This window comes from Eurosta solidaginis, chromosome 1, assembly GCF_040869045.1.
Source record: "Eurosta solidaginis isolate ZX-2024a chromosome 1, ASM4086904v1, whole genome shotgun sequence".
Taxonomy (NCBI): Eukaryota; Metazoa; Arthropoda; class Insecta; order Diptera; family Tephritidae; genus Eurosta; species Eurosta solidaginis.
The window spans coordinates 351367136-351394032 of record NC_090319.1 but is presented as its reverse complement, the minus strand read 5'-3'; the positions used below and the strand labels follow the sequence as shown (position 1 = coordinate 351394032).

The 26897-nt window shown below is 37.0% G+C and overlaps 1 protein-coding gene across 1 annotated transcript in view; it reads right to left on the bottom strand.

Moving 5' to 3' along the window:
* Positions 1–26897, bottom strand: part of Nha2 (Na[+]/H[+] hydrogen antiporter 2) — a 96031-nt gene that overhangs the window by 6201 nt on the left and 62933 nt on the right. Inside the window, exons 7-8 of the mRNA XM_067774088.1 lie at positions 21673–21870; positions 6353–6496 (exon numbers count right to left, since the gene is read on the bottom strand). Of these exons, the coding sequence (XP_067630189.1) occupies positions 6353–6496; positions 21673–21870 (342 nt within the window). The remainder of the gene's footprint in view (positions 1–6352; positions 6497–21672; positions 21871–26897) is intronic.

Sequence of the window (26897 nt, the reverse complement as noted above, 5' to 3'; positions counted from 1 at the left end):
AGTAACATTTTTCTGATTTCCTTGTAGAGAAAATAATTCCTCACTGAGAGTTTAATGACCGCTTCCGAATTGTAGCCAATCAGATGCAGGGCGGCACAGTTGGCATCCAAATTTTCTATCACCAGCGCTTAAGTCTGAGGTATATATATTTAAATTAAACAATCAAGTGCTGAAACTATCTCAGAACAACCTACGACTAAAATAGTATAGAACACGTTCAAAGGGGGGATAGAACTACAACTATTACCGAATCTTAGTGCCATAGTTGAGCGCTAGTTTGGAACTAATGCGATTCGCTGCAGGGTTAAAAAAAAAAAATAGTACCGGTGAAGTTCGATATGTAAACATACAAATATATATCCAAAAAACTAATATTTTTTAAAGTAATTACAAATTGCGCAGGGGTTGAAGCTAAACCACAGCATAATCACACCTTCGGGAAGAGAAGAACTTCGGCAGCTTCTTATCGGTAACAATCGATTGCGAATTATTATAGTCGATTTATCGGTTTTTTAAAGGCTTTTTAATGGCGGGTCAGCGGTTTCTTATTGATTTCGTGTTGGCTTGTTATTGAAGGATTACAGATGTGGCATTGGTTTTATATAGAAGTTTAACCGGTACCTATTTCATAACATACTGATAAGTAATCGAACCGAATCGATAACAGAACGATAATAATCCGAGAATAAAACGCAACTCTTTTAATATCAAATCGATCACATTTTAATTGCAAATCGGTAAATTTTCGGTAAAAAATCGATAGTTCTTCGATGGCAACTGATAACATACCGATAACAAATCAATAGCTTTTACAACATATCGATAACTTTTTAAATCATAATCAATAAATTTTCGATAATAAACCAATAATTTTTCGATATCAGATCGATAAATTTTTTATGGTCAAACTTGAAGTCTGCTGTCATCTTTGGGATATCTCCCAGTTGAATTGAAGGGATTGCTTCTTTCAGCCTTTTCAGCTCTGCTAAAAGCCGCTCGGAGTCGGTATAAAACATGTAGGTCTTATTCCGCCAATTTGTAGCAAAAACTAAAAAGGAACACAACGCAAATTGGAAGAGAAGCTCGGCCTAAAAGCTGTTCGGAGGTTATCGCGCTTTACATTTATTTTCTTTTTTACACTCCTGCGACATTCGTGGATCATATGGTCCAAAGTAACGCGGCTTGAACGAAAGCGTGTAATATCATCACAGATATAATGAGATGGTTAAGAAACTTAGGAAGGACATATTGCAGCAGTAAGGACTAGGCAACAATAGTGGAAGCAAAACGCGGATTTGAAACAAGGCCCTCCTAACTGGAAAACTAGTCTAAGGCATAGATTTAAATAATAACAACGTTCGAGAACTGCAGTCTTACCCCCATATGTGTAACATCGTACAAAAGGATTCTAGACTATGCCGTCGTACCAGCAAACCTACTCGGAAGTGCCTAGAAAAAAAGAAACTTAAAAAAATGTTGTTCAAAATTGAAAAAAAAAGATGTAAATACAAATAACTAAAAAATAAAAGAAAACAAGTAAGGAAGGCTAATTTCGGGTGTAACCGAACATTACATACTTAGTTGAGAGCTATGCTGACAAAATAAGGAAAATCACCATGTAGGAAAATGAACCTAGGGTAACCCTGGAATGTGGTTGTATGACAAGTGTATCAAATGGAAGGTATTAAAGAGTATTTTAAGAGAAAGTAGGCCATAGTTCTATGGATGGACGCCATTTAGCGATATCGCCATAAAGGTGGACCAGGGCTGACTCTAGAATTTTTTTGTATGATATGGGAATCAAATGAAAGGTGTTAATGAGCATTTTAAGAGGGAGTGGGTATTAGGTCTATAGGTGGACGCCTTTTCGAAATGTCGCCATTAGGGTGGGCCAGGGGTGACTCTAGAATGTGTTTGTACGATATGGGAATCAAATGAAAGGTGTTAATGAGCATTTTAAGAGGGAGTGGGCATTAGGTCTATAGGTGGACGCCTTTTCGAGATATCGCCATTAGGGTGGGCCAGGGGTGACTCTAGAAAGCTTGTACGATATGGGCATCAAACGAAGAGTGTTACTGAGCATTTTAATAGGGAATGGGCATTAGGTCTATAGGTGGACGCCTTTTCGAAATGTCGCCATTAGGGTGGGCCAGGGGTGACTCTAGAATGTGTTTGTATGATATGGGTATCAAGTGAAAGATGGTAATGAGTATTTTAAAAGGGGGCAATCCTTAGTTCTATAGGTGGACGCCTTTTCGAGATATCGCCATAAAGGTGGACCAAGGGTGACTCTAGAATGTTTGTACGATATGGGTATCAAACGAAAGGTGTTACTGAGCATTTTAAGAGGGAGTGGGCATTAGGTCTATAGGTGGACGCCTTTTCGAGATATCGCCATTAGGGTGGGCCAGGGGTGACTCTAGAAAGCTTGTACGATATGGGCATCAAACGAAGAGTGTTACTGAGCATTTTAATAGGGAATGGGCATTAGGTCTATAGGTGGACGCCTTTTCGAAATGTCGCCATTAGGGTGGGCCAGGGGTGACTCTAGAATGTGTTTGTATGATATGGGTATCAAGTGAAAGATGGTAATGAGTATTTTAAAAGGGGGCAATCCTTAGTTCTATAGGTGGACGCCTTTTCGAGATATCGCCATAAAGGTGGACCAAGGGTGACTCTAGAATGTTTGTACAATATGGGTATCAAACGAAAGGTGTTACTGAGCATTTTAAGAGGGAGTGGGCATGAGGTCTATAGGTGGACGCCTTTTCGAGATATCGCCATTAGAGTGGGCCAGGGGTGACTCTAGAATGTTTGTACGATATGGGTATCAAACGAAAGGTGTTACTGAGCATTTTAATAGGGAATGGGCATTAGGTCTATAGGTGGACGCCTTTTCGAAATGTCGCCATTAGGGTGGGCCAGGGGTGACTCTAGAATGTGTTTGTATGATATGGGTATCAAGTGAAAGATGGTAATGAGTATTTTAAAAGGGGGCAATCCTTAGTTCTATAGGTGGACGCCTTTTCGAGATATCGCCATAAAGGTGGACCAAGGGTGACTCTAGAATGTTTGTACGATATGGGTATCAAACGAAAGGTGTTACTGAGCATTTTAAGAGGGAGTGGGCATTAGGTTTATAGGTGGACGCCTTTTCGAGATATCGCCATTAGGGTGGGCAAGGGGTGACTCTAGAATGTTTGTAGGATATCGGTATCAAACGAAAGGTGTTACTGAGCATTTTAAGAGGGAGTGGACATTAGGTCTATAGGTGGACGCCTTTTCGAGATATCGCCATTAGAGTGGACCAGGGGTGACTCTAGAATGTTTGTACGATATGGGTATCAAACGAAAGGTGTTACTGAGCATTTTAAGAGGGAGTGGGCATTAGGTCTATAGGTGGACGCCTTTTCGAGATATCGCCATTAGGGTGGGCCAGGGGTGACTCTAGAATATGTTTGTACGATATAGATATCAAATTAGAGGTATTAATGAGGGTTTTAAAAGCGAGTGGCCCTTAGATGTATATGTGAAGGCGTTCTCGTGATATCGACCAAAATGTGGACCAGGTGATCCAGAAAATCATCTGGCGGGTACTGCTAATTTATTTATATATGCAATACCACTAACAGTATTCCTGCCAAGATTCCAAGGGCTGTTGATTTCGCCTTGTAGAACTTTTTCATTTTCTTCTACTTAATATGGTAGGTGTCACACCCATTTTACAAAGTCTTTTCCAAAGTTATATTTTGCGTCAATAAACCAATCCAGTTACCATGTTTCATCCCTTTTTTCGTATTTGGTATAGAATTATGGCATTTTTTTCACTTTTCGTAATTTTCGATATCGATAAAGTGGGCGTGGTTATGGTCGGATTTCGACCATTTTTTATACCAAGATAAAGTGAGTTCAGGTAAGTACGTGAACTAGGTTTAGTTAAGATATATCATTTTTTCCGCAAGTTATCGTGTTATCGGCCGAGCGGAAGGAAAGACGGTCGACTGTGTATAAAAACCGGGCGTGGCTTCAACCGATTTCGCCCATTTGCAGAGAAAACAGTTATCGTTATAGAATCTATGTCCCTACCAAATTTCAAAAGGATTGGTCAATTTTTGTTCGACTTATGGCATTAAAAGTATTCTAGACGAATTTAATGAAAAATGGCAGAGTTGCGCCCATTTTGAAATTTTCTTTTATCTTTGTAATTTGTTTCACCATATCATTACTGGAGTCGAATGTTGACATAATTTACTTTTATACTGTAAATATATTAAATTTTTTGTTGAAATTTGACTTTAAAAAGAATTTTTTCTCAAAAGTGAGAGTGCTTGTCATCCGAATACGCTAGTTTTTATCTAGCACACACATAGTAATAGGAGTAACGTGTCTACCAAACTTCATCATGATATCTTCAACGACTGCCAAATTACAGCTTGCAAAACTTTTAAATTACCTTCTTTTAAAAGTGGGCGGTGCCACGCCCATTGTCCAAAATTTTTATAGTTTTCTATTTTGCGTCATAAGGTCAACGCACCTAGCAAATTTCATTGCTTTATCCATCTTTGGTAATGAATTATCGCACTTTTTCGGTTTTTCGAAATTTTCGATATCGAAAAAGTGGGCGTGGTTGTAGTCCGATTTAGTTCATTTTAAATGGCGATCTGAGATGAGCGCCCAGAAACATACATACCAAATTTCATCAAGATACCTCAAAATTTACTCAAGTGATAGGTGTCACACCCCTTTTACAAAGTTTTCTCTAAAGTTATATTTTGCGTCAATAAACCAATTCAGTTACCATGTTTCATCTCTTTTTTCATATTTGGTACAGAATTATTGCATTTTTTTCATTTTTCGTAATTTTCGATATCGGAAAAATGGGCGTGGTCATAGTCGGATTTCGGCCATATTTTATACCAAGATAAAGTGACTTCAGATAAGTACGTGAACTATGTTTAGTTAAGATATATCATTTTTTCCGCAAGTTATCGTGTTATCGGCCGAGCGGAAGGAAAGACGGTCGACTGTGTATAAAAACTGGGCGTGGCTTCAACCGATTTCGCCCATTTGCAGAGAAAACAGTTATGGTTATAGAATCTAAACCTCTACCAAATTTCACAAGGATTGGTAAATTTTTGTTCGACTTATGGCATTAAAAGTATTCTAGACGAATTAAATGAAAAAGGGCAGAGTTACGCCCATTTTGAAATTTTCTTTTATCTTTGTATTTTGTTTCACCATATCATTACTGGAGTCGACTGTTGACATAATTAACTTTTATACTGAAAAGTTATTAAATTTTTTGTTGAAATTTGACTTTAAAAATATTTTTTTTTTAAGTGGGAGTGTTTGTCATCCGAATACGCTAGTTTTTATTTAGCACACACATAGTAATAGGAGTAACGTGTCTACCAAATTTCATCATGATATCTTCAACGACTGCCAAATTGCAGCTTGCAAAATTTTTAGATTACCTTCTTTTAAAAGTGGGCGGTGCCACGCCCATTGTCCAAAATTTTTATAATTTTATATTTTTCGTCATAAGGTCAACGCACCTACTAAGTTTCATTGCTTTATCCGTCTTTGGTAATGAATTATCGCACTTTTTCGGTTTTTCGAAATTTTCGATATCGAAAAAGTTGGCGTGGTTTGTAGTCCGATTTCGTTCATTTTAATCTGAGATGAGCGCCCAGGAACCTACATACCAAATTTCATTAAGATACCTCAAAATTTACTAAAGTTATTGTGTTTACAGGCGGACGGACAGACGGACGTACGGACGGACGGATGGACGGACATGGCTAAATGAATTTCTTTTTTCACCCAGATCATTTTGATATATAGAAGTCTATATCTATCTCGATTAGTTTATGCTGTTACGAATTACCGTTATGCGAACAAAGTTACATACTCTGTGAGCTCTGCTCAGCTGAGTATAAAAATATGGATTTATACATATGTAGCGGCGCGGTTCCGGTGTCAGTCGAAAGACTTTTCTATCCACGTATTAGAAAACATGCAAGAGCGTGTGAATATAATGAAATGCTATTAAATGCAAAAACCGTTAGTCGTCACAATGCTTCATAGTCGTTTTGTTGTCCGAAAAGCCTCTAAATTGCTTGTTACCTTGTGAAATTGTTGTTGTTTCTTTGGCTTTTGTGGCATCTAAATACATACAAAAATATCTTAATTTATTGTAACAACTTGAAGGCCATGAATATTTAGCAGGACTGTTGGCAAAGTAAGCAAACCATATCAACATCCTTCGCAACGCATTGTGCAAATAAACCAAACCGCAATATAAATTTGGAAAATGGCAAAAAGTTTTAGCAAAATAGTCGAGTTTAATTACCAAACTTCCTACCAGCACCAGCAGTGCACCGTAGCCGACAACTCGGCCATCCAGCACAGCAAAATTAATTTCCTTGCCGATGAGCGAGAATGAGACAGGCTTCAGAAATTTCCACAACAGGTCAAGACGAGCGGGCACCGTCGACTGTAAATAAATAAACAAATGCAATTGAATACAATAGAAATGAAAAGATTTGAGCAAAGTATTTGAAAATGAATGAGGTGCGTAAAAAAAGTTTCGAGGTGTGGAAAATTAAGCAGTAATTGAGCAAGAAATATTCATAAATAAAATAAATTAAATTTTCTTGCAAATGTATATCGTCGGTGAATGCGCAAAACACCTTTATTTGTTTAAACAAAAAGTTACTCTACTTGAAAACTATGTTTTACATTGGCGGACAAACAAAGAAAGGTGGTATATACAGCTACTCAATAAAATATATACACACTTGGTTTATGCTGAAAAAAAAAATCAAATGCACAATCACAGCTTAATTGATAATTTTCATTTAAAATATCGCAATCTCCCCAAAAGAGACCACATTCAAAAAAATGGCAAAAATTATTCAAAAGTAAGGAGAATTAATCAAAATTTCAAAAATGATCATCAAAATTTTCAAATTTTTTTCAAAATTTCTAGAAAAATTTAGAGTAGCATTTTTGTAGCCCAATAAATTTTAGTGAAATTTTAGTGAATTTTTTTCCTCGAGGGTGTTGAGCAATTTCTTCCATACATCGCATGAACAAAAATGCATTTTGTATGTGGTAAATTGTGCAACAACCTCGCCGAATAAAATTTTGAAAATTCACGAAAAATTTTGAGCTATTTCTAACTTGCACATTATTATACTAAAATTTATTGGGCTACAAAAATGCATATTCAAAATTTTTCTAGAAATTCTGAAAAAAAAATTTTAAAATTTTGATGATCATTTTTAAAATTTTCATTAATTCTCCTTACTTTTGAATAACTTTTGACATTTTTTTAATGTGGTTTCTTTTAGAGAATTTGCGATATTTTAAATGAAAATTATCAACTAAGCTGTGTGCCACTGCATTTGAGTTTTTTTTCAGTATAAACCAAGTGTGTATTTATTTTGTTGAGTAACTATATGTATGTACACTTAACACCCATGCACCTACATGTACTTCGCGCCGCTGATTTCTAAAAGACTTTAAAATTTTTAAATAAATGCAAGCTTATAAAATAATTTAATAAATGCAAAAAAATTTATACATGTGTTTGTAACATTTTTTTTTAAATTTTGAACTAAAGTTATGATAATTTTCATGTACTTAGTAATACTGTCTTAATGCGAGTGCGAATTTTGTGACCACAAATTCAAATTTACAAAGGTTCCGAGGTAAACTGGTCTTATCAAATAAATAAATGTAAGGCGCGATAACCTCCGAAGATATCTAAGGCCGAGCTCCTCTTCCAATTTGCGTCGTGCTCCTCTTGATTTTCCCTATAAATTGGCCGGACGGGACCTACATGTTTTATGCCGACTCCGAACGGCATCTGCAAGGCAGATAAGTTTTCACTGAGAGCTTTTCATGGCAGAAATACACTCGGAGCGCTTGTCAAACACTGCCCAGGGGCGAACACGCTTAGAAAAATTTTCTTCTAATTTAAAAACCTTATTTCTAAAATTTTGATGTTGCTTTGCCCGGGGTGCGAACCCAGGGCATACGGTGTGGTAGGCGGAGCACGCTACCATCACACCACGGTGGCAGCCAAACTGGTCTTATAGCCACCTAAATTGTTCACAAGCCCAAATAGCACTAAGGCCGCTATATCGTTTTGATCGTAGAAGATGAGTATCCTATGAGTGGGGAAGGGGCATAAATATTGTAACGAATTTATGGGAATCCTGGTTATTATGCACCTTCTTCTAACGTTCGTATCACTGAACAGTCGAATAAATAACTCCAATATTCAGAATTGCAATATGGTCTTTATTTAGTCTACTTTGGAAGTAGTACAGTTATATATCAATATCACGTATTTCCAAAAAGTGTGTTTAAAATAAACTGGTTACTAATTCCTCAGCTTGCGCTGCTTTTATACTCTCGGTTTTCTCGTTCACTCATTTCTCCTAAGGCCTACTAATTTCGCGAACAGTTGTATCTCGTGCTTGATTACCAACTATATACATGTATATTTATACTTTATTCTTTTATACTAGCCATATGCGAGTGTAGGTGGGAGTAACTACTTCGGCTGATGACTACATATGTGTGTGTGAGATATCTCTTCGTTGCCTAGTACATAAGTGTAGCTGCTTGCTGTGTTTTGTTGTTGCGATTATTTACTAACAGCATAGTGATGTCAACATTCGCCACAATATGAACATGGTCCAAAGTGTTTCCAAACTTCCGGCTCACACTCTGCAAGCATTTTGAATTCGACCGTTAAAGCTGAGTGACCTCCCCATCTTTCAAGTACTTTTGGGAAAAAGATAAACGCGTAGTGTGTTCCGATGACCGTAGTAGAACACTTCTAGTAGGTTTTTTTTGGCTCATAAAGGAGTCACATTACATTAAGCAGGATGCGATCATGCCCATTTCTACGCCTCCTTCCAGAGTCGCAGCTACGGAGGACTTGGATCAGATTAAGTTGCCGTTTATCGATAAGGAGACTAATCTGTAGAACATTGCTAGTCATGTTTAAAGTCCCTGAATGGACTCAAATTGCCACTCTTATCTTAACCTTCTTCTATCACATTATTTATGAAGTTAGCCTATTTTGCCTCCTATCAAATTATTGCTCCATAATTTAGGATACGTCGTGTAATAGCTGTATACATCTATGCTGTGCCTTTCCGCCAAACCAATATTAGTGCTACTATACATTATACTCAAGTGCAAATGAAATGTGTTTCTCCATTTTATCTCTACACTATTGTTTACTTTTATAACTCAAAATTGAGCGTGTTCACGTTTGATTGCAACAGTTTCAGTTATAGGTTATACACTACGCCCAAACAGAGGTGCGTGCCTCCGGTATTAAGTAGAACCCGTTTTTAAGCAAGTTATTTAAACACTGCTGCGAGCCTTCAATAACTGCCACAAGATGGGTTTTCTAAATATTATCTAACCGATGATTAGCTTTTTTTTTACCCGCAAATGTAAATTATGAACTATTTTGCGAGCTATATTTTCAATCCAAACAAATTTTGTTTTTTTTTTCAGTCTCTCTACTCGTTCTTTACCCTTCCTTAATCATCGTTTTTAAAAATCTCTTTCTCTCTTTTTAAACAAACCTTTGTCTAAATTTTTTTGTGTAAGTGCAAAAGTAGCAGAAAATGTAAGGATGAAATAGAAGAAAAAAGAAAGCGGTATTCAAGACAAATACGAACGACATTAAAAATTCATAAAATAGATGATCCGTTTCCCAAACAAATTTTGAAGCACAGAGAATTCCTAATACAATTGCTCAGAATATTTAAATTGATTACTTTTGACTTATGTGTCAAGACGACATTTATTTCCTCACAGCAAACAAAGTTAATCGGCCACTTAATACTGCAATTAGGTTCACATGTTTTTTCACCACACAGCACAGAGCTTAACGTTTTTGCTTATACTTGGACTGAGTAGCTATGTACGTATGCATGTATATTTCCTTCTGCTTGCTATTTTTCATCTACATTTGGAATCCGATGTCTTTTTTTCATTTATTTGTCAACATGCTACACAATGCTCTGAGAAAAAGTTAGAAACATTGAAAGAAAGCAAACAGAAACATTTGCATTTCCTCACAATTAAAAGTGTTGACCATTTCTCGTTTGTTTCCATTTCCGTTCGTTGTTTACCACTCAACTGAATTGTTGTCATACTGCCTACCTGAAGGCTTATATGCTTACTGGTCGATAAACTGACTAACTCGTGGACTACATACATACACATGCGAAACGCCGCCTTTGAGTAGAAGTTTCTCCAAGCAAAAATTTGTGCTTGTTTTTTTTTTTGTTTTGCCACGCTTGAACGGCACTTTGGTTGGATGCCAGTTGCATTTCCGTCAAGTGTCTAATGAATGACATGAAACACACACTTTTGTTGTTGGTAAAAGACAAAGCATCAACAAAAAAGTATACCGACAAACCTACACATGTAGCAACTCATATAAATAACTGCATATACATACATACATGCAGCTACAAGCACGTTATAAAAATTTGTGTCAGCCAGGTCAAGTTGTGCACCCAATGCATTTGTAGGGAAACAGTCGAGCACTAACACAAACAAAACATTTTATATGAGCAAAAATAAAAAGCCACTTTGCCGGCTGTAAAAGACAGCAGTCGGAGCAAATACAGACAATAAAAAAGGAATAAGCAAATAAATATAAAACTTGAGAATGAAAACAACACACTAGAATCATTCCAATAATGTTTTTTGGTTGTTTTTTTTTACAAAGGCTACCCTATTTATATCAACGCATTGTTTTCTTCAGCAAGTGTCAACAAAGAATGAAGATATGAAAAAATATCTACATAAAAAAGGAGTGTCTTCACATGATGACATCAATATGCAAATATGTACATATGTACATATGTACAGTGTAACAGTGTGCACCGTGTCGTATGAGTAACGTAGGCATCTTACTTCTAATGGGATATGCCAAAGGATGATAAAACAAATCAACTGTCATAAGCTTCATTGCATTTTTGAGTGTCAACAAAGTGTCACAACAAATATATCTATATCTACATATCTGTAAAGTAATAATTTGACAACCCGGAAATATGGTAGTGAGATACAGCAAACATGCTTCTAGGCATACATATCTACATACATACATACTACTAAAAATCGTTATCTGCAACAAATTCTTGTTTTTATAAATTTCTTTTGAATTTTTGTTTTTTTTTTTTTTTTTTTTTTTTTTTGGTGAACGAGACTATGTTTTTGTTAACAACAGAGGATATGAACGGATTTAAGCTTTTATAATCTGAATGAGATTTTAAATAAACTTTACTTCATGCCGAGTAGAAATTAGTTTTATAGCTCTTTTTTACAAAAAACGGTTAAATTGGCCTAAGTAATCAACTAATTGAAGTTTAAACAAAAGATTGCAAAGAATGGTGACCCAAAAAGTCTAATCATAAAAGAGCTTTCTCAGGGCGATATGTCTTTTGGTGATTTTTTCGATTTTCAACTGTGAATGACTTTTATGTTGGAAGTTTTCCCACACCCACTAAAGTTGTTAAGGATGATTAATTTGTAAACTTTTCTCGGTAACTACGATATTGCGACCGGAGCAGGCTTCGCGTATGGTATATCTCTCGTGTGCTTTGTTACACTTATCATAATTTAAATATTTATTACATTAAAACTTAAATCCCTGTATATAAAAATCAAATTCTGTGTGTGTTCCCCATGGAAACGTATTTTCGACACTTCAATCATCACCAAATTTTGGCTATAGGTTCCTTCGATCAAGACGAAGGGTTTTCATATTTCAGAACTAAGAATTTTAAATTAAAATTTTTTTTTTTTCAATTTCAAGTGCGCCACTGCCTGGTGCGACAAATTTTGTATATATGAGATGACAGACAAGAGAGGGACAGATAAGGAAAATATAAAGGGTAAGAATGAGAAAAATTGGGAGATACATTTTGAAGAAGATCAATAAAATCATATATACTGATTGCTTGACTTTGAGTAACGGGAAGGAATGCGGTAAAATACACCTGCTTATTTATATTAGTATCTGCCCAACTCGAACAACGGCAGTACCCTGCTAGTGATGTTATATTTAGAATAGACTCTGAACATACAACTTTTTCGTCGAAAAGTTTTCTATTTTTTATTGATCTATTACTTATTTTTTATCGACGTGTGATTTTTATCGACACACAATAGAAAGGTTATCAACTTTTTTTTTTTCAAAATGTTATCGATCTTTTATCTAAAAATTATCGATTTTCTATTAAAAACTTATCGATTTGGTATCGAACACCTTTAGTATCAAAAATGTATCGATTTATTTTCAGAACTTTATCCATTTATTACCGAAAAGTCAACGATTTGCTATTAAAAACGTATCGCTATTTAATCGAAAATTTAACGATTTTCTATGAAAAATTTATCTATTTGTTTTCGAAAGTTATCGATTTTTTATTGATTTTATACTTATTTGTTATCGACGTGTGATTTTTATCGACACATAATCGAAAAGCTATAGATTTTCTTTTCAAAATTTTATCGACCTTTTATCTAAAACTTATCGATTTTCTATTAAAAACTTATCGAAAAAGTATCGATTTATTATCGAAAATTTTTCTGTCAAAAATGTATCGCAATTTTATCAATTCTTTTTTAAATTTATCTATTTGTTTTCGAAAAGTTATAGATTTTTTATATGTGTGTTACCAATTTTTTGTCGAATTTTCGATTTCTTATCGTAGAGTTATCAGCAGGGCAACCAAAACAGACTCTGTAAGGTTTTTGGGCGTGGATTTGCTACTGATAACAGATGCATACATGAAAAAAGCAGCCAAGGCGATTGAAATTTTTTTCCCTAAGATTACGCTCGTAACTTGTATTGCTCATGGGCTTCATCGATTTTGTGAGGAAATACGAAATCAGCATCCATTGGTTGTTCGTTTTATTTCTAATGCAAAGAAAATTTTGCTAAAATATCCCGACTCGTTTAGAATATTTGAAGAGTTAGCTCCAAATCTACCGCTTCCTCCACGTCCAATAATAACACGGTGAGGGACGTGGTCGGATGTCGTTAGCTATTACGCCCAAAATTTCGATATCAAGTTTATTGACTCCGCCCAAGTAGACATTGTTGTGAAAACTGAAGAAAAAACAAGTAAGGAAGGTTAAGTTTGGGTGTAACCGACCATTACATATTCAGTTATGAAAGGTGTTAATGAGTATTTTTAAAAGGAGTGGGCCTTAGTTCTATAGGTGGTCGACTTTTCGAGATATCGCCATAAACGTGGACCAGGGGTGACTCTAGAGTATGTTTGTACGATATGGGTATCAAATTTAAGGTGTTAATGAGTATTTTTAAAAGGGAGTGGGCCTTCGTTCTATAGGTGTTCGCCTTTTCGAAATATCGCCATAAAGGTGGACCAGGGGTGACTCTAGAATGAGTTTGTACGATATGGGTATCAAATTAAAGGTATTAATGAGAGTTTTAAAAGGGAGTGGTGGTAGTTGTATATGTGAAGGCGTTTTCCAGATATCGACCAAAATGTGGACCAGGGTGATCCAGAACATCATCTGTTGGATACCGCTAATTTATTTATATATAATACCACAAATAGTATTCCTGCTAAGATTTCAAGGGTTTTTATGTCGCCCTGCAAAACTTTTTCATTTCATTCTACTTAATATGGTAGGTGTCACACCCATTTTACAAAGTTTTTTTCTAAAGTTATATTTTGCGTCAATAAACCAATCCAAATACCATGTCTCATTCCTTTTTCATATTTGGTATAGAATTATGGCATTTTTTTTCGTTTTTGGTAATTTTCGATATCGAAAAAGTGGGCGCGGTCATAGTCGGATTTCGGCCATTTTTTATACGAATACAAAGTGGGTCCATATAAGTACGTGAACTGAGTTTAGTAAAGATATATCGATTTTTATTCAAGTTATCGTGTTAACGGCCGGGCGGAAGGACAGACTGTCGACTGTGTATAAAAACTGGGCGTAGCTTCAACCGATTTCGCCCTTTTTCAAAGAAATAAGTTATCGTCACAAAATCTAAGCCCCTACCAAATTTCACAAGGATTGGTAAATTTTTGTTCGACTTATGGCATTAAAAGTATCCTAGACAAATTAATTGAAAAAGGGCGGAGACACGCCCATTTTGAAATCTTCTTTTATTTTCGTATTTTGTTGCACCATATAATTACTGGAGTTGAATGTTGACTTAAGTTACTTATATACTGTTAAGATATTAAATTTTTTTTTAAATTTTACTTTAAAAAAAATTTTTTTTTTCTTATGAAACATACAGTAATAGGAGTAACGTTCTGCCAAATTTCATCATAATATCTTCAACGACTTCCAAATTACAGCTTGCAAAATTTTAAATTACCTTTTTTTAAAAGTGCCACGCCCATTGTCCAAAATTTTACTAGTTTTCTATTCTGCGTCATAAGTTCAACTCACCTACCAAGTTTCATCGCTTTATCCGTCTTCGGTAATGAATTATCGCACTTTTTCTGTTTTTCGAAATTTTCGATATCGAAAAAGTGGGCGTGGTTATAGTCCGATATTGTTCATTTTAAATAGCGATCTGAGATGAGTGCTCAGGAACCTACATACCAAATTTCATCAAGATACCTCAAAATTTACTCAAGTTATCATGTTAACGGGCGGACGGACGAACGGACGGACGGACATGGCTCAATCAAATTTTTTTTCGATCCTGATAATTTTGATATATGGAAGTCTATATCTATCTCGATTCCTTTATACCTGTAAAACCAACCGTTATCCAATCAAAGTTAATATACTCTGTGAGCTCCGCTCAACTGAGTATAATTAGTAGTGTAAATTTTGGACTTGTAAGCAATAAGCTTAATTTGGTTCTAAATAAGAACATGGGGCTTGTCGTTTTAAAAAGTATTGTAAGCCAAATTGAATATAGAAAGGTCCTTTTCAGGTTTAAGAATATATTCCGCGACAACAGGCAATCAATTTTTTTGAATATATATCTAAATATTTTGTTATATATGGTAACAAAAATATTTAACCTAAATTTGGATTTTTAGTTTTGTACTTAAGTAAGTGAATACGATCTGTAACTGTTAATATTTTATTTTAACCTGGTTTTGTACCTTTATGAATAAAATTCAATATAGTATTTTTGTTCAAAGAAACTGAATATGTTTATATTTTTAAATGCGTTCGAGTGAAGCGTATAATTCATGTTCGAGACATTTTCGGTTTTTTTCTTTCCTTTCTAAATCATTTCAGGACTATTTTAAAAAGGACTTTATTGGCTTGTTTCGGTAAAAGCGTACATTGATGAGATTTCAGCTTGTTATTGGCATTTATCGAGGTGGCGAAAGTTTGTTGTAAATATGGCTGATATCGATTCAAAGTAATGAAGCTCTTTCCAAATAGTTCCAAAATTATACCAAAATAGGTGTTCTCGCCATGAGACCAAAAAGGTCTCCAAATTATGTGCAGGTGGTGTCGACATAGTGCCGTAAGTTATTATTGTTACAAAAAGCGCCGAGTTGGTCACTGAATGGTAGTGAAGTGAAAGTCGAAATAATCACCTAAAAGTTCAAAAATTAGTCCCAAAACAGTACGAAATTATTTAGTAAGAGAATACTTGAATGACCCAGTAATATGTATACATTCAAATTTGAGATTTTTTACTTAGCTTTCTATTGACCTAGGCTTTCGATATGGGTATTTCCGACCAATAATCTGCCAAGATTAAGGAAGCAAAAGTGTCAGCGGCAAGACATAGATGTCTTCGTGATATCTTTCTAGTTCAATATTCGACCAAGAATAAAAATCAGTGCTGAGACAGGATTTAATTATATCACTTTGCCTGATATGGTATAGTCGACTCCCAAATCAACGGCCACTCTTTTTATAACGTGGAAGAAACAGATGATTAAACTACTGGTTATTAACGTCAATGGTGATGCGCTACCGACTGTTAGTCACTTAAAGGTCTCAGGTGTTAACGTCCGATAATACTCTTACATTCAAGGCGCATGCCAATGAAAGTGTTTCCAAAGTACAAAGCTACATACAACAAAATCTTCAAGTCTTTTGCCGGCAGCGCTTGGGGAATAATAAAGAAACGTTACGTATCCCACACAAAGCAATTTACCAGCGGCTCATGTGCTACGCGTCACCAGCTTGCCAAAATGTTTCACTCAGATTTGCCACGGGATATCATCTTATGACCAATTAGCATAATTTTTGTAGTGAGGGAAAAGAGTTCGACTACAAATAGCATAACAAAATGCTGAACAGACAGGTTTTGCTAAATTATCGCAAAATTTATCATCAAAATAAACAAACAATTGCTTTATATAGCCCGCGAGATTCAAGGTGTGGTTAGCGCAATTCACATATTCCGCAACCCAAGTTACAACCTCACTTACCCGAGGCAAATCCTGTTACATATATGAAAGTATCATACTCATATTTATCAGGCGAGACTATAGAAAGTTACTCATAGAATTAGAGGGATAGCCTAGAAGTTTCTATGTGGTCGTACTTAGTCGTTTCTGATATGGTTTGACTAGTACCCTAGTGGTGCTTGTTACCGTAACGTACTGGATCCATATCCGGCAAAGGCCCTTCAACAAAGCATACAAGCAATATGATAAGATGCGACACCTGCCAACACAGCTGTTTTATTTAGATAAGCATGAGGAGACCCTTAGTAAAATCCACACATAATCCCGCTCGGGGAGTGCCGTTGTTAATAATATCCACTATCGTACCCTTGCAGAAGAAGTAAGCAGACGACCAAGGCAGACAAGAGTCACTCTGACCCAAGTTCGTCCTGGATATTTTAACAGGTTAAACTCGTATTTGTCCGGAATCAACCCCGCCATATGTTATGTATGTCCTATAAGCGATATATTTCCACATGGCGCCAACCATCTTTTTAATTGAAATGTAAAGCCTACGCCTCTAGTAACAAGTTTCCTATGCTGTACTCTTGTTGAAACTGCTAGCTCACTTGCACTCTCGTAAGAAGACTTTGATGGCAGTTTATGAGTGGTCTCAACACACATTGAATGGGGCGAAGCGCTGATAACACAACAAAAACAACAACTTCTACCCTGCGGACAACTGGCAACCCGTTGCCTTACCTTCTCTAATTAATTGGTTTATTGGCACTACTTCGAAATTTCCAAACTAGTTTAAAAATTTGTAGATTCTATATGCTTATTTGGCGGCCACCGTGGTGTGATGGTAGCGTGCTCCGCCTATCACACCGTATGCCCTGGGTTCAACTCCCGGGCAAAGCAACATCAAAATTTTAGAAATAAGATTTTTCAATTAGAAGAAAATTTTTCTAAGCGGGGTCGCCCCTCGGCAGTGTCTGGCAAGCGCTCCGATTGTATTTCTGCCATGAAAAGCTCTTAGTGAAAACTCATCTGCCTTGCAGATGCCGTTCGGAGTCGGCATAAAACATGTAGGTCCCGTCCGGCCAATTTGTAGGGAAAAATCAAGAGGAGCACGACGCAAATTGGAAGAGAAGCTCGGCCTTAGATCTCTTCGGAGGTTATCGTGCCTTACATTTTTTTTATATGCTTATTTCCGAACCGGACGAAATTTAAATATTGTTTTTAGTACGATTTTATGCCCTTTTTCGACAGTTTTGAACCAGTGAAAATGGTTTGCGGTGTAGAGAAAGGAGATATACTCATAATAGAAGCTCCTTAGAAGTATATTTTGTAGGTCATCTCAAATATATGTATATAGAAGCTTAGCCAAAAATCTTTTCGGAGTTTATAGGGCCTTACATTTATTTCTTTATGTTAAATATGAAATTTGAAACCCCAAACCGCCGACTTTTGAACTAGAGAAAACCTAGTCTCAATCGAACTAGTATTTATTTGGTACTTTAGTTGTATTTCTGAACCAGATATTTTGATCACTATTTACTGAAGGGAGATATAATGCTTACAACACTACAAGGGAACTAGTGCCGCGCTTATGTCAAGTTTTACGGTGATATAACTGCGCTAAATGGAGCTGGTCCGATATGCTGCAGGGTATGGATCTCGAAACTTGATTCGGTGTGCATTTAGGTTTGTTTAATCGCTTTAAAATCAATTTAAGGTGGTTCAAAGAAGGACAACTAAATAAACGACTCTTTGCTACAACAACAACTATTTGAAATATTTTCCTAAATCTAATAATGGATAGTTATATGTATATAAATATAAGTTTTTGGACCGATATGGACGCGATTTATTTATAAACACAAAGAACTCTGTCGTTTTCTATGCACTCGTATGTATATGCATTCAGTTTCACATATCAAATTTCAAAGAGTGGCGTGAGTGAGCAAGCAGTAGCATATTCAGTTGTCATTTTGCAAAAGCCCATTTCCAAATACATTCGCCGGTAATCTCGTAAACACATACATACATACAAAGTAAATGCATATGTAAAATCGACTTAGTTTCAGCGTGCCTTACAAAAAATGCCAATTTGCTTTACTAAAAGTCAATTTGAATGAAAAGGGCGGTATGACTTTAGGACTGGCATTTCCTTGATATTTTGCACACATGCACATACATATATTTACCTACATACGTAAATTCAACCGTACTACATCTCTGCACAAGTTTTCTGTGCTTCTTTTTATACTCAGTTGAGCAGAGCTCACAGAGTATATTAAGTTTGATTGGATAACGGTTGGTTGTACATATATAAAGGAATCGAGATAGATATATCAAAATAATCAGGATCGAAAAAAAATTTGATTGAGCCATGTCCGTCCGTCCGTCCGTCCGTTAACACGATAACTTGAGTAAATTTTGAGGTATCTTGATGAAATTTGGTATGTAGGTTCCTGAGCACTCATCTCAGATCGCTATTTAAAATGAACGATATCGGACTATAACCATGCCCACTTTTTCGATATCGAAAATTTCGAAAAACCGAAAAAGTGCGATAATTCATTACAAAAGACAGCTAAAGCGACGAAACTTGGTAGATGAGTTGAACTTATGATGCAGAATAGAAAATTAGTAAAATTTTGGACAATGGGCGTGGCACCGCCCACTTTTAAAAGAAGGTAATTTAAAATTTTTGCAAGCTGAAATTTGGCAGTCGTTGAAGATATCGTGACGAAATTTGGCAGGAAAGTTACTCCTATTACTATATGTACGCTCAATAAAAATTAGCAAAATCGGTATATAAGTAAATTATGTCAACATTCAACTCCAGTAATGATATGGTGCAACAAAATACAAAAATAAAAGAAAATTTCAAAATGGGCGTGGCTCCGCCCTTTTTCATTTAATTTGTCTAGGATACTTTTAACGCCATAAGTCGAACAAAAATTAACCAATCCTTTTGAAATTTTGTAGGGGCATAGATTTTATGACTCTAACTGTTTTCTGTGAAAATGGGTGAAATCGGTTGATGCCACGCCCAGTTTTTATACACAGTCGTCCGTCTGTCCTTCCGCATGGCCGTTAACACGATAACTTGAGGAAAAATCGACATATCTTTAATGAACTTAGTTCACGTGCTTCCTTGAACTCACTTTATCTTGGTATGAAAAATGAACGAAATCCGACTATGACCACGCCCACTTTTTCGATATCGAAAATTACGAAAAATGAAAAAAATGCCATAATTCTATATCAAATACGAAAAAAGGGATGAAACATGGTAAGGTAATTGGATTGTTTTATTGACGCGAAATATAACTTTAGAAAAAACTTTATAAAATGGTTCTGACACCTACCATATTAAGTAGAAGAAAGTGAAAAAGTTCTGCAGGGCGAAATAAAAAACCCTTAAAATCTTGGCAGGTATTACATATATATATAAATTAGCGGTATCCAACAGATGATGTTCAGGGTCACCCTGGTCCACATTTTGGTCGATATCTGGAAAACGCCTTCACACCACTCCCTTTTAAAACTCTCATTAATACCTCTAATTTGATACCCATATCGTACAAACTCATTCTAAAGTCACCCCTGGTCCACCTTTATGGCGATATCTCGAAAAGGCGAACACCTATAGAACGAAGGCTCACTCCCTTTTAAAAATGCTAATTAGCATCTTTCATTTGATACCCATATCGTACAAACAAATTCTAGGGTCACCCCTGGTCCACCTTTATTGCGATACCTCGAAACGGCGTCCACCTATGGAACTAAGGCCCTCTCCCTTTTAAAATACTCATTAACACCATTCGTTCGATGCCCATATTGTACAAACAAATTCTAGGGTCACCCCTGGTCCACCTTTATGGTGATATCTCGAAACGGCGTCCACCTATGGAACTAAGGATTACTCCCTTTTAAAATACTCATTACGACCTTTATTTTGATACTCATATTGTACAAACAAATTCTAGGGCCACCCCTGCTCCACCTTTATGGTGATATCTCGAAACGGCGTCCACCTATGGAACTAAGGAATACTCCCTTTTAAAATACTCATTAACACCTTTCATTTGATACCCATATCGTACAAACGCATTCTAGAGTCACCCCTGGCCCACCTTTATGACAATATCTCGAAAATGCGACCACCTATACAACAACCACCACTTCCTTTTAAAACCCTCATTAATACCTTTAATTTGATACCGATATCGTACAAACACATTCTAGAGTCACCCCTGGTCCACCTTTATGGCGATATTTCGAAACGGCGTCCACCTATAGAACTAAGGCCCACTCCCTCTTAAAATACTCATTAACACCTTTCGTTTGATGCCCATATTGTACAAACAAATTCTAGGGTCACCCCTGGTCCACCTTTATGGCGATATCTCGAAACGGCGTCCACCTATGGAACTAAGGATTACTCACTTTTAAAATACTCATTAACACCTTTCTTTTGATACCCATATTACCATACCCATATTATACAAATTCTAGGGTCACCCCTGGTCCACCTTTATGGCGATATTTCGAAACGGCATCCACCTATAGAACTAAGGCCCTCTCCCTTTTAAAATACTCATTAACACCATTCGTTCGATGCCCATATTGTACAAACAAATTCTAGGGTCACCCCTGGTCCACCTTTGTGGCGATATCTCGAAACGGCGTCCACCTATGGAACTAAGGATTACTCCCTTTTAAAACACTCATTAACACCATTCGTTCGATGCCCATATTGTACAAACAAATTCTAGGGTCACCCCTGGTCCACCTTTGTGGCGATATCTCGAAACGGCGTCCACCTATGGAACTAAGGATTACTCCCTTTTAAAATACTCATTACGGCCTTTATTTTGATACCGATATCGTACAAACGCATTCTAGAGTCAACCCTGATCCACCTTTATGGCTATATCCCTAAATGGCGTCCACCTATAGAACTATGGCCCACTCCCTCATAAAATACTCTTTAATGCCTTTCATTTGATACACATGTCATACAAACACATTCCAGGGTTTCCCTCGGTTCATTTGCCTACATGGTTATTTTCCCTTATGTTGTCACCATAGCTCTCAACTGAGTATGTAATGTTCGGTTACACCCGAACTTAACCTTCCTTACTTGTTCTATTTCTATTTCACATTTTGCACTCGATCATTCATGCAAATGCATTTATATGTTTGCGTTTTCGTAAATTTGGTAACATCAAAAAATACTTACATTTTCATATTCGAGCTGACGTTGAGGTTGTTGTGCTTTGCCTTGACGTTGCTGACGCTTCCAACCAATACTCGCAAAAAATGTGCTTGTCATGCAGCCAAGTGCACCAGCTGATGGATATCCAATAAACCGGCTGCCCATCACTGATATAGTCCCGCCCAAAATGGTCAAAACAAAACGTAAACCGTTTAAATAAAGCTAGAAAAATGAAAAGAAAGAAGAATGTAGCTATTAAATTTACGTAATACAAAAGAGAAAGTAAGAACTTGCATGGGAATGAAAATAAAGTCACTCCATATATTCAATACATAAAAATGCTTGAATAAATTAGCGTAGAGAAAATTTCAATATTCTTTCAATACAATCAAGTCTTAGTTTTTCTTTTCTGTTGGCATTCAAAGAATATAAGCATACAATTGTATTGTGACCCTAATTCTATCTAGCCCTAAATACTTTTCGACTTAGTTCCATGTCCATGTAGTACAGGATGTAAATTCGAAATTCCTGAGAGTAATGTGACTAATTTTTTGCTGATATATACATTTTATGTTATGCGTATGATTTAAGGAAAATCTAACATCTTTATACTTAACTGTACTTATACACAAAACATTTTCCGACAAAATTTGCCGTCAAGGTCGATGGCACTACGCTAACGACTGCCCAACAACCAAAACTACAGGCTATGTCTTTCAGTGAGGATCTACATTTTGTCGCGCATGCATCTGCAACTGTAACTTAATCCACATCCGCGTTCCAGATATGGACGCCGAGCCTAAAGGTCACTCATCCTATAAAAGAGGTCCCACCTCACAGGGACTTAATAAGTAGTCTCCGAAAGGCAAAACACACCGAAAACACAGCCGCATGTAGAAGAAAAGCACAAATAGGCCATCAGTGATATCCACAAAATGCGTCAGACATCCATGCCAGAAACTTCCCGGCAAACCCCTTTTTTAAATTCAAACACCCTGAACCCGCAAAACAGGAAAGCAACATCCCAGGAAAACGTGCGTCATTATGGCTCATCTTCGTTTTGGTTACTGTAACAGGTTAAACTCTTCCCTATCCAGAATTAACCCCGACATATACAACGCATGCAATGCTTGCAACGTGTCCCAACATGACACCAACCATAATTTCAATTGCAATATGGAAGCAATGCCTCTAACACCCTTCTCACTCTAGTCCACCCCTGTTGACACTGAGAGTTTCCTTGGACTCCCGATAGAGAATATCGATGAAAGTTTGTAAGTAGTTGCACCTGTTGGAACGACAACAACTTTAATCGATTTGTGATGGTGTTGGGATGTATCAAAAGTATCACTGTCGAAAAATATTTTGACTGAGCGTTCTCCGCCCGTTCGTTCGCTTTAAAGATGATTATAGCAAACAATTTTTTTTTGCGGGTTGGGATGGAAAAGCCTAACCACCATAAAAGCTACCACCGAACCCTGTGTCCGTGGACTAAAAACTATCCCATTTGCAACTTTGGTCTGCCCCGTGACCATTTTTGCATACTTTCAGAGGGCCGTTTTTTTTTAAAGCCTTCTATTGTTCGTGCGTCTAGGTTGCGCTTTGCTGTTTTGAGTATGGTTTCTGCGAAGTTTCTGATTTGTCGCCACGGAGAAGATCCGTCATTCAGAATTTTAGCTGTAACATTACCACCAGTGATTTGGTCGTTTTTTCCTCTAGCAATTGTCGGTTCTGGCTCCATTTCAAACATTTGAAGAATGCGTAGTATGCACCATCCCCGTCTGCATCGCCTTAAACACATTTAGGGCCTTCGGCCTTTTTTATCCTAAGCAAAAATTTTTTGAAGTACGCTTCTGGCCCCATATGATTCAACATCTGTTAAAAGTTTCCTTGTCCATCTGTATCTTTGTTAATTTTTCCAACGTTGTTGTCACAGCCTAAACGTGCTCTGCCGCGATTCCTTACAACTTAGATGCGCTCTTGATCCGTTTGCTTTTCTGTTTTCCATATTATTCTTCTTTTCAGAGCTAATAGGTCGATTGGACTGTTCTGATAATCACTTATACATACGGATGTTTCTGATACAGTGCAATAAACGGAGGCCTTTCTAACAGCTGCTGTTTGCTTACAGCTGTTAGAAACTTACAGCGCTGGATAGGGTGATGCCCGAAAGCAGTTTCCTTTTTCTTGCTGATGGTCCTCCAATATTTGGCATCAGTCAGCGTAATACCGATACCTGTTTAGGTTCCTCCATTCTCTTATATTGAATTTACACCCAATATGTTATTCGAGAGTCTTTTGATGTTCTATTTCCGTAGAAGATTTCAAAGCTAACTCCTAGCAATATACTACGTATTTTTTGCTTGAAGAATGTGGAGTCCACGTGCGTCTATGAACACCTTTGGGTATATCATGACTAGTTTGAGCTTTATACGTGCTTTCTATGTGTTTCGGACTGTATTGTCTGCAGCAATGTTGTCTGCGTGTCCAACTAAGAATAAATCGTCAGGCATTTTTAGATTAAAATTTCATCGTTACCGGCGTTCCACTGAACAGGATCAATAATTGATATATGTACTGCCTCGCCTGTGATTTTTATTGTACGTGGACCTTCTGAGGTGTGGTATATAAGGATGCAATCACTGATTACGCACTGTAGTTACCATCGTATTTGAAATCGGTAGCTCCTAGCTTGTCTGTTCATCTCCAGCTATTGAAAACGTTTTTACGTCTAAGTTTCCAAGGAGGAAAACTAAACAACTGCGCCCTAAATACCTTTTCCGAGATTGAAGCTTTTTGCCTGAGTGAATGTTCCCTTGATTGTTCTATGGCGTCTGCGATACGTGGTTTTAGGTGCCTTTCAACAAGTTTTCCATTTGTATCGAGCGGGTCCCCTTTCCTTACAACTTTTCCAACAAGCTGCTGCTTTGTCCATGTTTGGGGGAACAATCTGTCCTCTATGCACATCCAACATAACCTCTTTTCGCATTTTTGAGATTAATTAGTGAAATTCTCTAAAATAAAAAAACGACCAACTGTAATGAAATAGGCAAGGATATGGTTTTAGTGACATATATGTAGGAATGCTAACTTAAATCTACCTTGCAGTGTGGCAGTACACTTAAATGCAACCCTACATACGCTGGGCATAACCCCAACTCGCACGAAGGACAGCGAAGAACGAGTAAGTTTTAGTTTGAATCTGACACGCGACACGTTAATCCAATATACTTTCACTAAAATATTACTAAGTTCTATATTTTAAATTTAACTATAATTATTACTCTGTTACTAAATACTTTAATAAAATTCGTTAATAAACATAACCGGAGTCTAACTCCCCTGCACGTTACATTTTCGCGGTCTTCAGAGACTTAGTAAGGGATGGTATCGTGGTGATCTACATGGATGACCTTATTATCCCATCAAGTACCATCCATTAGGGTTTAAATAAACTAAAAAGTGTGCTAAGTAATGCAGCTGAATATAACTAGAAAACTAAATGGGAAAAGTGTCAATTCCTAAAGCCAAAGCTAAACTTTCTCTGGTACATTATATAGAATGGTACAATAAGACCGTCGGAGTCGAAGACAGAGGCGGTGAAAAACTTCCCAAGACCGTCGGACAAAAAATCTTTGCAGAGATTTCTTGGACTTACTTCATATTTCCGTCGCTTTATCGAGGGATATGCAGTGATTGCCAAGCCATTGACCGATATTCTACGAAAAGATTTAGTATTCGTGTTTGGGGAGGAGCAGAGTGCAGCCTTTCAGCAGTTGACATCTGCATTGTCTAGCGCCCCAGTTCTGCACCTTTTCAATCCAAAGGCATTAAGCGAAGTGCATACGGATGCGACCATGCACGGATATGGCGCTGTACTCCTGCAGAAAGACAGTGAAGATCTGCAATTCCACCCTATACACTATATGATCCGAAAGACAAAGGAAGTAGAAGAGAAATACCATTCCTATGAACTGGAGGTTTTGGCTATAGTTGAGGCACTGAAAAAATGGAGAGTTTATCTTATGGGGATGCATTTTAAATAATAACAGACCGCAATGCGTTCACAATTACAATGTAGAAGAAGGATATTCCGTTAAGGGTATCCCGATGGGTTTTGTTATTGTAGGACTTTGATTATGAAATAGTAAATAGAAGTGGAACAAAAATGCGGCAAGTAGACGCTTTGAGTCGTGTAGCTTGCTTATTGTTGGAGGATTCACTTATTCATCGTCTAAAATGAGCACAGATGCAAGACGATTGGATTCGTGCTGTTCGTACCGTATTAGCCAAAGAAGCATATGAAGATTTCTACGTTAAACACGACTTATTGTATAAAGATCCCACAAGAGAGCTTGTCGTGGTGCCGTTTTTAATGGCAGAAGAAATCATTCGTACAATTCATAAACAAGGACATTTCTCTCTAAAGAAGGCACAGGCAGCAATAGAAAAGTTCTTTTACATTCCTCAGCTAAACTGCAAAGTATCTAGAGTCGTCAGCAGCTGTGTGGAATGCATTATTTCGGATGCCAAATCGGGAAAGTAGGAAGGGCTTTTAAGCCCTATTGACAAGGAAGATATGCCGTTAAGCACTCTTCATATAGATCATGTTGGGCCCATGGAGCAAACCAAGAAGGCATACAATTATATCCTTGTTGTCGTAGACGCTTTTTCAAAATTTGTGTGGCTATACCCGACAAAAAATACAGGTGCGGAGGCTGTGGTGGGGTGCCTGTCCAAGCAAGCAGCCACTTTCGGAAACCAGAGGCGCGTTATTACTGATAGAGGAGCAGCGTTCACAAGTAACGTGTTCAAAGTATACAGCATTTACTCATAACGATCGGTGTGCCACGTGGCAATGGCCAAGTAGAGCGAATACAACGAATTATACTACCTATGATATCTAAGCTTTGTGGTAAGTCTCCTGGAAACTGGTATAAGCAGGTTGATAGAGTTCAGCAAATTGTGAACAATTCACCAACGCGAAGTACAAAGCTTGCACCGTTTAGAATTCTTACCGGACTAGAGATGAGGGTTACAGGGTTGCCAGAGCTTAAGGAATTGGTTGAAGAAACAGCGCTAGACGAGCTAGACTCAGAGCGGGAGGAAATTCGCAGGAAAGCAAAGAACAATATATTGCTGATACAGCAAGAAAATAAGAGGAGTTTTGATGAGCGAAGGAAAGAGCCATTGAAGTACAAAATAAATGAATTAGCCGCCATTAAGCGCACACAGTTCGGGAGAGGTTT